General features: G+C 37.2%; 1 protein-coding gene across 1 annotated transcript in view; it reads left to right on the plus strand.

Annotated features, from left to right (window-relative positions):
• ADCY8 (adenylate cyclase 8 (brain)) overlaps positions 1-12,963 on the plus strand; it is a 51,969-nt gene that overhangs the window by 24,693 nt on the left and 14,313 nt on the right. Inside the window, exons 6-9 of the mRNA XM_010156133.1 lie at positions 3,032-3,121; positions 4,497-4,669; positions 7,541-7,622; positions 12,405-12,563. Coding sequence (XP_010154435.1) covers positions 3,032-3,121; positions 4,497-4,669; positions 7,541-7,622; positions 12,405-12,563 — 504 coding nt within the window. The remainder of the gene's footprint in view (positions 1-3,031; positions 3,122-4,496; positions 4,670-7,540; positions 7,623-12,404; positions 12,564-12,963) is intronic.

Genomic DNA, 12,963 nt, shown 5'->3' on the forward strand with positions numbered 1-12,963 from the left:
CTATAGGCACAGAAACTCTGAGCTTTCTTTTTAGTAGTTACCAGAAAATGTAAGATATTCTAAGATTTCTTTCGGTCATACTGGTCCAAATAAAGCAATGATCTTCTCTCTACTGCCCATGCAGGGATTTTTAGTCCAATTGGGTGCCTATTAAACACATCTCCACCAAGACCCAAAAGTGTGATGAATATAGAGCAATATTTATCAGTACATTTGATATATACCATTATATATCACTGTATCATCAGTATACCTATGTCATATATCCGATATATATATGAGTGAGAAAGTCATGTATCAAGCTTCGCTTGGCAGCTGTAATTAGACAGAAACATCAGTAATCAAATAGTGTGGGTCTGACTCTCTACAATGGCACAAGGTAAAAGAGTGGGGTCCTTGTAAGATTTGTATAAAACAAATACAGTAGACGCCTGATTACCTGGATGTCTTCAGAAATATGAGACAACTTTGCATGAATTAGGCAGATTATCACGTCAGACAACCTGGCAGGTGTTGAAATCCGAGCCAAGAAGGTAAATACCTCACTGATATATTAACATTTTCATCATTCTTTCCTCTTGTAAGGCACCTTTTGGGTATGGATATAGCAGTGTTTTTCATCTGAACTTTATTCTTTGTAAACATTTATTTCTTTCTGGTTGAGAACAAGAAAACATTCAGTGACAGTAATAACAATAGCAACTATAAAGGCACATCAATAATTATCCTGTAATAACTAATAATGATTTGATTGTTATTGTAATATGTAATATTGAAAATTATTAATAATCATGATGACTGCGGTAAGTGTGCTGATATCTGATACTTCATGGTTTTCCTTAATCTTTTGCTAACAGATATGAAATTTTATTACATTCTATGGCTGTCATTCTTCCATGATTGCATTCAGGTTGCAAATATGCTAGGACTCAGTGTCTGTCTTGGTTTTTTTAGTGATTCCATTCAGTCTCTGATAGGAGAGATAGTTGAAGGAAGAAGAATGTAGCCAGTGATTGCTATCCTTACAGAGAACATAAAAACACAATAAATGACAGGATGTTAAATAGGGCTGAAAACTTCCTGAAGATAAGGACATTGGTACATTATAGTATAGATTGCTGAGAATGTAAAATTTAGAGCTTTTTAAATTATGTTTGACAAATATTTGTCAGGAAAGATTTTAGTAGAATTAATCTTGCTCTTGAAACAAAATGACCCCTAAAGGGCTGTCCATACTCAATTTGCTATGGATATGATAATAATGAGATATCCCCCTGACTTCTTGCAGATAATTTTTTAAGATTATGTCCATTGCAATTTTGTGGGATGGCTAACCCAAAAGCAGTCAGAAGAAATATAATTCTTTTTACTCTCATACCAATGGGCTTCTAAATGGCAGTAAACTCTTACATTTATTGTCATATATTTAAAATGGCTGTGACTTGAGTCACCAAGTCCTGACCTCTACAGGAAACCACATACAACCTCATTATTTCATATGTCAAAATCCTGTCATAATAATAGTTTTCTTTTAACTACTTCCTGTATCCCACTAAAAAACAGATGTGTCTTTCATTAAGTAAGTACCACAGGAGCCAGTGGGGGTCCATAAAGCGGACTGTAGCACTCAGGAGGGATGTGCATGTATTTAAGAAGAGGTAGTGCATCTCACCCTTGAGATATATGTGACCACTGAATTCAAATGCACTCAGTTGGAAGGCAGTAAGACTGAGATGCTTTCTAACAAGAGCTGTAAGGCTTTGGTTTCACCAGGGGGGCAAATGAGTCTTGTGGTTCTTTACATCAGGTGCATTCTTACTGTTACAAAATTAGAATGATGTTTTTCATCCCGAAGGTCTTTTAAAACAACACCCAGAGCGGTTACTCTGCCCTGCAGAGAAGTGCTGTACACCTCATAAACTTGCAGAAGGTACCATTAACTATCTGCTGTCATGGAGGACTGCACAGACGACCTAGAAAATGTTGCTGCATTGCAGAGATGACTGAATTGTTGAAAGAACAAACAAGAGAGTTCCAAGTTCAAAATTCATTAGAATTTAATTATAAAAATTGGGCTTCATTAAACAAACTCTCTAACTCTGTTGGAAAGAAAGACAGGGGAACTAGATTGCACATACCAGGTTGATGAAATGACCGAGTATAAACATCCAGATTGTATTAATATGTGTAATGGGAGACTCCATCTGCTTTAACTGTCAAAATATGAAACCATTAACGATTTTTTTCCTGTGTTCTAAGGCCATGATGTATTGCAACTCAACACGGCTATTTTGTTTATACTTAATACAGTTGGTTTGAAATACCAGTAAAATGAATACAGGTCATAATAGCAAAAGGCCATATTACATTCTAGAAACTATTGTACCATGAATGAACTTTTATTCCCTTCTATTCTAGGCATCACAGTTATAATTCTGGGTGCACACTAGGCTTTGGCACAAGCCAATTCTGTGTGACACCGTGGCATTTTGTCCCACATGTAGAAGGATAACCCTGTCCGTAACAACATAGCAGAAAAAAACTGCTTGCAGATAAAACCACATATGCCATATGGGGGAACATTTTTATGCTCCAAATTTAACAATTTTCTCTATGGTTTATAGCAAAACATAAACATCTTGAGAGAGTAATTCTAAGAGTCCAACATCAGTCCTCTGAAACTCAGAGCTAATCTTTTCCTTTTGGCAACAAGAAAACATTGGAAGGCTATCAAATGGTGAATGTCTGCAGCATGAATAGCTCTCCCCTTTCACTTTCATCTCCACAGTATGTCTTCTTACTGTCCATTTAGTCCTTGGTGCCAGTCAAGGAGCTGACATTGAGAGCAGCAGGTCAGCCAGTTCCATCCCCAAACCCAGCCAGACAGCCCCATAAGCATTAATCCCTGCCCATGGCAGGGGGGTTGGAACTAGATGATCTTTACGGTCCCTTCCAACCCAAATGGTTCTATGATTCTGTGATTAGCCACCAGTGCACAACACAGCCCTGATTTTGTTTTCTTTCTTCACAGCTATGGTGTGATTTTGACAAACCAATAGCCCTGAAGAACCAGACATTCAATTCATCTGCATCTTTTACGGACATCTGTTCCTATCCTGAGGTATTTCTGAGGGTACTTTTGAATCTGATGCACAGATCCAGAAAGGCTACACGGCAACCACTACTAGCAGCCAATGACCTGTGTTCTGGTGGTGGAGTCAGGTGCCTCAACAACACTATGAAGATGAAACTTTGCATCTATCCATATGCTGATAGAAAAAGCAGAGGCGGGTTACAGAACGAACTAATCTTACAGTCTAATGGGGCATTACAACCATGTTTCAACCTTTGAACTTAATACAGAACCTTTATGGTGGAAACACATCCAGCAGTGATTCAATGAACCTACCACAATAAAACACACAATTTATATGAAGCTAGTGGAGATTAATATTTCTTACAGTGTAAACCCAGCAGTCATTCTGCTGCAATGTGAAAAAGTAAATTTACATTTGGAGAAAAAAATCCTCTCTATGATGAGCAAGCAGGCAAAAAAATCAATGGGTTAATCATGTGTAGACAAAAAGCATGTTTCTTAGAAAGCTATATGGCAGTGTCATGATACTGCCAGCACTATGCCACAAATTGCAGGGATGTAGACTTTCCCACACAGGAATTGTACTATAGAAAAACTGTACTCAGAAAAATGAATGCTATCTCTCCTAAAGCTGTATGTTAGGAGTTAATTTAAACTACATTTTGGACTGTGTTGCTATTTTAAATCTGAATGGTTCATGGCCATGATTTTCTCTCTATATCCAGTATTAGCTGCATGGATTGCATTTGACAGATGACTAATCATTAAGAAATATAAGACAATGAAGAGATGGAAAATGAGATATGAATAAAACTTCTAAGCATCACATATTAAGATAGTAATGCAACTAAGATGGACCTGACAGTATTAAAAAAAAAAAAACCAAAAACAAACAAACAAAACAAAAAAAAAAATCAAACAACCCAAACCTGTGGCTTTATCCTCTCTTCAAGTAGCATGGGATAAAGATTAAGGCACATATATGATTCTTCCATCCTGATTGATATGGGTCCTGTGGAAGTTCAGAATCCAAAGAAATATAAATTATTTTCTCTTATTTAACTTTTCATTAAAAAACTACTGCATGCAGCATCTCTTCCTTTCCTCTTTCCAATATGTAGGATTCTCTTTACCTTATAATACAATGATATGCCATAAAGGCTCAAAGAAGGATTTCTGCTGCCATGGAGGAACCATGCAGAAAATTTTTAATTTCACATTCTATTCTAGCAAAACCCTTGTGTTCAAAGTGTCCTGTATCCTAAGAAAGCTTAGATGAGCGCTGAAATCCACCACAATTTTTTTATAGTTCTGATCACTTGATCATTTATGTAGCTATTTAAGGTGTGAATATGTAGTCACTGATCACCAAAAGTAACAACTGCTGTTTTCTGTTCAGTATTTTGTCTTCACTGGTGTGCTGGCAATGGTGACTTGTGCAGTCTTTCTTCGTCTCAACTCTGTCCTGAAGCTGGCAGTACTTCTCATCATGATTGCAATCTATTCTCTGCTGACAGAGACCATCTATGCTTCCCTTTTTCTGCAATATGACAGCTTTAACCACAATGGAGAGTAAGTGTTCCCAGCCCCCTTTAGGAACTGCTTTTAATAAGGTAATGGATTGAGTCCTGACAAAGTGTAAGTGTATTGGATAACACCATAGTTAATTATGGACTGATGTTTGCAAGGCGCAATGACTAATGAAAAAGGTAAATAATGTGATTTTTTTTCTCAGGCCTTTTTATTAAAATGTTCATTTCATGAGGACACTTAAATACAAAGCAGGGTTTCTCTCTTAAGCCTCCCATAGTTTATTCATAGTTCCTAATAATATGCATTACAGTGCCTACACATTGGTTGTTTCAGTTATTGAAAACTCCAGAGATACTGATTGAAACTCTTACTTCAATTTAAGAAAACAGGAGTGAACAATCGATTTTTAGGGACAGGGATTTAACTGCATAAATTTCAAAAGATAATGTGTAGTTCTGAAACATATAAGGAATACAGGGATGATCCCATTTTGTAAGAGGACACTTGAAGGACACACGCCCCTTCCCAGTAAGAGGAGTTGAAGACAAGGATAAAAGAAGCCATAGTAATTTGCAGAGTCAGGGATGCACCAAGTGTTGCAAAAACTCAATCTAGGGCAGAAGTGATATAGCTCATTCAGAAAAAGCTCTTCTTCAGTCTTTGATAGCTGACCAATTTAGTATTGCAGTTGCTTGTTTTCGTAAGTGCATGCCAGATGAAGAACCTCAGAATGACAGAAAAGCATGTATTTGCAGTGTAATTATTTTTTACAACAGTCTTATTTTAACACATAGTAAGGGTCAGCACACATATCTTTCCTTGCTAGCTTTCTACCATAGCAAGGTACTAAAGATTTGGGATGCAATTGCTTTTTCTAATGATAGTTATGTTCTTGCAGACTAATTATATGACGTAGAGCATATTCACAGAAGAGCCCAACAAATATGACAAATGTCAGCAATACTTTGGCTAAGTAACTAGAAGTAGAAATCACGATCATTGTCTTTAATTTTTGTCACTAATCAAGCATGTCAAAGGAAGATTCTCGCTCGTGAAAATCTTAGAGAATTCAGAGTAGATTCTATTCCCTGTGACAATTGAACTCCAGTGACTTTAATCACAGAAGAATAAGAGCGAGCCAGGAGTATCTTCTAGAGTACCCCATAGCCCAGGACATAGGGAACTCATCTGAGATGCTCCACACTCAGGACAAGGACCTGAACTTCAGCTCTGACATTAGGGAGCATGAGGTTCAAGGCTGTGTGCCCAGAAACTTGTTTTCATAGATATACCAATCAGTTGATTAAAGGTTTTCCAACTCCCTGTGAAACTCATCTAGCTCATATATTTGTCGCTATATCTGTGTTACCACAATATGCAGTAACAGATGAGTTCATAACTAAGACCTTTGAGGCTGTTGCCCTTAACCAGTGCGCAAGGAGTCCTTCTGGAATGAAAATTTGGGAGGTTGTGTTTCAGACAAGTTCAAAATGGCAAACATTTGAATTCCAAAATATTTCCAGATGTTTCTTGCCTGTCTTTTGCTCTATACTTACACTCATCCCATAGTGATACGTTTCCTCACAACAAATTCTTCATTAGGCCCAGAAAGTCAGTTCAGTTATCTTTCTAACAAGAAAGTTTCCTTTTGATTTAGACTCCATCAAGCTGTTCTCTCTCTCTCTAATTTCTCTGTCATAGGAGTCCTTCTCTGATGAGTATCACCTGATCTTTCAAAATTCCTGTGGAAAATGGATTCAGGGTCTGGACTTTGCTTTATTCTTAGATTTCAAGGTAGACAGAAGAGTTTCCCAAAGTCTCTTCCAACTTCCACTCCTCATTTATTCCTTTATTAGCTTTTGTCTCAACTTCAAGCTTTAAGCACCTCTTAACCACTTTCTTATCTTTCTTCATCTCTCCAACAAAATAATTGCCAAGTGTCTATTTTCAATTCACCTCCAAATTTAATTCTTTCTCCCTTTTGTTTTACTGTAAGATTGGCCCTTTTTGTTTCCCCCACCTCTTCATTTATGTCTTTTCCCCTGAGAAACATTTTTTTTAAACCTCTCTGATACTTACGTTCTTCAGTTTTGTCACCTTCCCACATAACTATAATTTCTCCTCACATTTGAAACCCACTTTAGTTGCTCTGGACCCTTTTCACCTTATTTAGTCACACTTCCGTCATGCTCCACACACAACAACTCAGAGATGTCATACAGCAGATTTCATACACACAGTACCTACTTGGTTCATTATCATTGCTTCCCTGCAAGAGTTTCCTTACTTCCCCTGTCACAGGCAGACATTTCTTCTCTGCTCTCCTCTGTGGGTCAGTAATACCAGTCCTAATTCCTGTTTGCCATTTTTTTATTCCCCTCTGATCTACACCTCCTTTCTTAACTAACCTGCCATCTTCTCTGAACCGTTCTCACCATAGTGGGATGGTTAACTTTCAGCAACTGTCTTGGGCTCCATCTTTTATCTCTAGGCCCATTCAGTGGGTTTTATTTTGACAATCTGGAAATTTCCCTTTCCCAGCTCCATCCTAAACTTTTCCCCACCCACAGGAGCTCCACAGGAGCTGTGATGTTTATAGATGTTTACCGAGGTCTCAGGAAAAGAGAATGACTGACACACATCTTGCATATCACATTTGAAAGAGAAAGATCATCATCTTCTGTGTACCTACTGTAGGCTACATTTACTTATTTAATACATTTGCCTCCAAATGGTGAGCTCTTTAATTACACTCCTGTTCTCTTAATTATTTTCAAGTTAAATTTTCAAATACAGGAGAATTTTTAAAGAGCAACAAAATGTACTAGGGTGCATTATGAAATGAAAATCCTGAACAATTACAGCACTGACAAATCAATAACTCTATTTTACTTTGGATTTTTTTTCCAGCACAGACTTCCTGGGTACAAAGGAGGCATCTTTACTACTGATGGCAATGTTCCTTTTAGCTGTATTTTATCATGGTCAACAGGTAATGCAAACATTTGCTTTAACCATTCCCTGTATCAGTTGAAATTGCAGGATGTGACAATAATTGCTTTCAAAATACCAACTGCCTTTTTATCTACTTGAGCATATGACCTTTAACAATTTAATAAACCATATGCAGAATCTGATTAGAGAAATCCCACATCTGACACTGCCTAGCATTCTTAAAGAACATGTGCAATATTATATTCAGCAATATACAAATTATAATGCGTTTTCTGATAGAAATTGAAGGAGCAAACAGGACTTCATTTATCTTAGGTACATGTGCAATTCCATTGACATCTGACTGCTTCAGTGTACTTGGCATAAAACCAAAAGGAAGAAAAGGAATAACAAACAGTAAATAATAAAACTCCTGTGATATAGCTTAGTATGTTCATGGAGGAAAAACACCAGATTTGAAGACATAAGGAAATTTGTGGTTAAGCATCAACACTTATTTGTGGGTCATGGACCACTTACAAATATTCTTTCACATGGATCTAGATCATAACTGGGATTTAGGGGTTTCAGGATTGATAACCTCAAGAAGGAACTGAGAAAACAGGATTTGCAAAAATCCATACAGAGTGGCCATACAGTGTGTTTTCTCCACAGCAATTCAGGTTGGCAACCTCTAGGCTGCTGCTTGTCAAACATGCTGACTTCTGCCAGTTTCTGGTCACATAAAGGCAAACAGGACCACTGCATTAAAGGAAGCAGCAATCACAATTGCCTTAAACATTGTCCTGCATGTCCAACTTGCTTAAATATTTTTGCTTCAAGAGCATTAGGCTGATTAATACTAACAATTATTGATCCTAATTTGAGTGAGGCATTAAGAGAGGAAAAACATGCAACAAATAAGAACTGAACATCCCAAGTTTGTAATAAGCTTTATAACATTCCCAGTGATTCCTGACATATGCAAAGATACAAATCTTGTTGGGAATCACCTATATACAGAGTAAGTAAGAAAACACTAAAGGAGTTCAAATAGAGCAAGGACTAGGCAGAATCGAGGCAATGATCTTCAGGATCATAATTCTGAGTGTAAATGTCTGCCACAGAAGTCTAATCTGGGGTCTTTAAGAGTATTTTCCTGCCCAGAGGCCTATTAGCACAGCACAGTCTTTTTCCATCCTATTAATCTTCCTTGTTCCATAGAACAGGGTGGCTGCCCTCAAACTACGCTTGGAAATGGTCCCTGAGATGTGCTAACAACTCCTGCATGTTCTTCCAAACAATTCATAGAGCCAACAATTTAACAGTATCCAAGGGCAGTGCCCGGGAATGTTTCTTTGTATTGTTTAATTTCTTACTACACAGTTAACCTGAAGATTTATATATAAATACAAATTTAAAATACATATAAAAGTTTTGTCCAGAACACATTAAAAAAAATTATTCAACACAGCTCTGCTTGTTACAAACTGCAAAATTATGCTGAAGTAGAGTATCTACTTACCTCATTCTAGATGGTTTTACAAAAAAGATTGTATTTATAAGATCAAGCTTATGAACTTTTAATTTCTGAACAACTAACTACTGCTCTTTATCCTTTGTGACTTAAGGATAATCCTCACTTTTGCACCCAGAATCTAAGTTAAATTCAAGAAAAAGTTGTGTGAGACTGTCTTATCAGACTCAGGGCTTTCTTAAAATCTTACCTGTACTTCAGCCAATAAATCTCAAGGGTTTCTAGTGCTAAACCCATAATTGAAAGTAGTTGTGTTACTGTTACATGACATCAGGCTAAACAGAATAATACCCTATTACAAGCTCAATTTAATCTAGAAGCACATCTTTTTAACATGAGTAATACATATTTTGCAGGAGTGTTTCTGCAAACTAAACTTGAGAAAAACTGTGACAGAAGTGTTGTGGATAATTCTGAGGCTAGACTTAAACTGACTGGTTTGCTCCTGTGCTTCTGGGGCTCTTTGGTAGAAAGGAAAACTTGAACTTTGACAGGGCAGGCACAGCCAGCTGTGTACCTAATAACCTCTGGATGGCAGGGCTGTAGCTTAGCTCTACAGACCCTTGTGGAAATAAAGGATGTACTGAAATCCCTACACAGCAATTTATCTGCAACAAGCATGACCCCTGAACCTTCTTCATGTTGGCGAAAAAGGGGAGGGATGAGAAAATGCAAAGATGAGATTGTTCTAATTGAAAGAGGAAAAAGAGGAGACATACCTAATTCTGTTATGATGCTTCAGGCTTCGTTATTATCCTTTCTATATTCAGGTTGCAGTGTAGTGAAGAAAGAATATTGCTTGTTTTGTCTGGAGTTAGGCTGGTTTAGGTGTTTGAAAAAGTCCCTTTGGAATCTAAGTCGTCTTTTCTCATTCTCTAAAGAATATTGTGCCCCTCAAACACTGATACTTACATTGTGCTTTCCTTGCATGCGGCAATTGCAGAGAGATTGGATTTAGAAGACATAGGTAGTGTTAGGCTTTCTGTGTGCTACATCTCTGTTTTCTTCACCCACTATTGGAATTAGGAGTTTTTCGTAGAGCTACATATTAGGGCAAGAAAACACGGACATTTCAAGATTTATGTCGCAGACAGTCATTTTTATTGGAACCACTGTGGCCAGGAATATTTCTTTACACAATCAAAAATAAACCCAAAACTCAACCCTATAATTTTTTTATCTTTAAAAAATATCAGAACTTAGCAAAGCATCTTCTTAAAAATTCCTATTTTCAAACCTCATATGTCACACACCCTTTTATTTCAGAACTGACAGTGTCATCTCAGCTCTCCACTAATGATGCAAGAAAAGTATTTCATGTTACAATGTAATTATAAATAACCAAAATGACGTTATCTAAAATGTGAAGATTAGTTGCTGCTATTCTGAGTTAGGTAGAGATATAAAATTTTCCTGTAGAGCAGCATTAAAAAATCAGCTCTTAAAAACTGTCCTACAGTTTTTGCAAAGCTCTTATTGTAGTGGCATTCAATATCTGAAGGATCAAAGAACTCAGAATCTACCTGCTCCAAGACAATCTATAAATACCTTTAGAACTCATTACAAAATTATAGTCAGTGTTGCCTTCTCAGTCAGCTGGTAGAGATAAAAGTCTGTTATGATGTAGTATGTGCTCAGTCTTCTAGCACAAAAACAATAGGGAAAGGAAAAGGCTGAAAAAATTATTTAAACATACTTTTTCTTGACAGTTGTGGGTTGTTTTGGATTTTTTTTGTGCAATTAATTTAAGGAATTAGCAGTCACAAGATGGAAGATCAAAATATTAGAACTAGAATATAATTAACTGTTTACAAAGGTTGCAATTACATCCAAAGCGCAAGCAAATCACTGTTAAAATGCACACAAGCTTTGGAAGTTTATATCGAGCCAGGCTCACTTTAAGGTTTTTGTAAAGAAAGCTCCCTGGACACAGTCAACCTCTAAGCGCCCTTGCAAGGTGCTTTACAATTTCTTCTTCTAGAGTTTGACATTGGTCACTGCTGCTGAAGAAAAATCTGAAAAATATAAGTCACTAAACAATGTGTGAAGCCCCTCTTAGTCACTCCCACCCATTGCAGGTTTGCCCTTTATTTCAGCTTGGCAGGTGAGTTATACTCCAACTGTTTCCTTAATCCCAACACCTTCTTGCAAACCATTTGATGTCTCTCCCAAGTGTAAAATGCATTTATTTGCTGGAATAATACAATTCTCTGCTGGGTCTCTGATTATTATCTCTGGTTAGAGCATCTCAAGACTCACAAGATATTTTGTCTTTCAGTTTACTGCAAACAGATATATTTCCATCATTTTTCATCACCGGTCTTAAAATCTGATGAAAACTCTCTGTCAGTGTAATGCTCCCAAAAGGTCTGTCAGTGTTGGTCTTGGCATGTGTTGACCCACATGCCTCTCAGGCAAACAACATGATGTTTCGACTCGTTCCCTGCTTCAGCTCACAGACAGGTGCCATTTATGTATATATGAATATACATTTATACATATCTATCTATATAAATACACGATACATATGTACATGCATAGATGAGCTGTGCTGTGCAGGAATCTTACTTTTGTTTGGTACACATACAGCACTGAAAATCATTTAACTTTGGTTTGTAGCTGGGATACCAGGCACTGCCACTGTGCACATACTAAACTGTGACTGCAGACTCTGGATCCACAATACATCAGGGGCAGAGTATTTGAGGGGGTATAAAATAGTATGTCTTTCACTGTCTTTCAAAAGGCTTAAACTGCAAATATCTGCATGTCCCAACAGTAGAAATTCCTCATTTTGGTGCCATAGATTTGACAGTCCCGTTTGGAAGAATGTTGGGCTGTTACATATAGTTTTGTTGAAAGATAGTCATCCTTGAGAAGTAAACTAGCTGTCTGTAAAGTGTTTAAAATGACCTTTGTTCTATATTCTCATGAACCCCATTTAATTTGAGAACACATAAAAGGGGAACATACCTATTTCATACCAATAGCTTCCAATAGCTTATTTCCTGTCTGACTTAGAGAGGTGTTTAAAAAGAAAATAATTTTGTGACATTTTCTAGCTACTGACCATAGCAGTAATATGACAAACTTTACTTTCCCCAAGATGCCTCTGAGGCACCACATCAAGGCAAAGAAATAATCTTTTTTTCTGGCAATGAAATCAAATTCTTTCAGAATGAGAGATCTTCAGCAGCACTGAAGGCAGTTACATGGGAGGAGCAGCCTGCCAGGTTGACAATAAATATCTACTCTTATCTTGTCAGGTTTTATTTTTGCCTTTTTTTCTTTCTGGAAATACAGCTTGAATATACAGCAAGACTGGATTTTCTGTGGCGTGTTCAAGCAAAAGAAGAAATCAATGAAATGAAGGAGTTAAGGGAGCACAATGAAAATATGCTGCGGAATATTTTACCCAGTCACGTTGCCCGTCACTTCCTGGAGAAGGATCGGGATAATGAAGTATGTATCAGTTTTATTTCTCATACTTTTGTCTAATTAACAAAACAAAAGCAGATCTTTCAGGAAATTGTTAGAACTTAGTTCTCAGTGTGATTCATTACAGAAAGAGCACCAATATTTGGTATCTGACATTTGTTACTGAAAAGAGCATTCATGTCTTAAAGGGTTCTGCAGTTCTAAGACATCTGTAGTGGCGTTTCCAGATTGAGACTCACCAGGATGAGATGTGGACCTACTAGAAGAAGTCTAGAGGAGGATCACCAAGATGATTAGAGACACATGACATATGAGGAGAAGCTGAGAGTTGGGTTCATTCAACCTTAAGAGGAATAGGTTGAAAGAGGAACTCATCGTCTTCAACTTCCAAGTAGATGTTTATAGAGAAGACCGAGCCAAACTC

This window comes from Eurypyga helias, unplaced genomic scaffold (genome assembly GCF_000690775.1).
Source record: "Eurypyga helias isolate BGI_N326 unplaced genomic scaffold, ASM69077v1 scaffold8317, whole genome shotgun sequence".
Lineage (NCBI taxonomy): Eukaryota > Metazoa > Chordata > Aves > Eurypygiformes > Eurypygidae > Eurypyga > Eurypyga helias.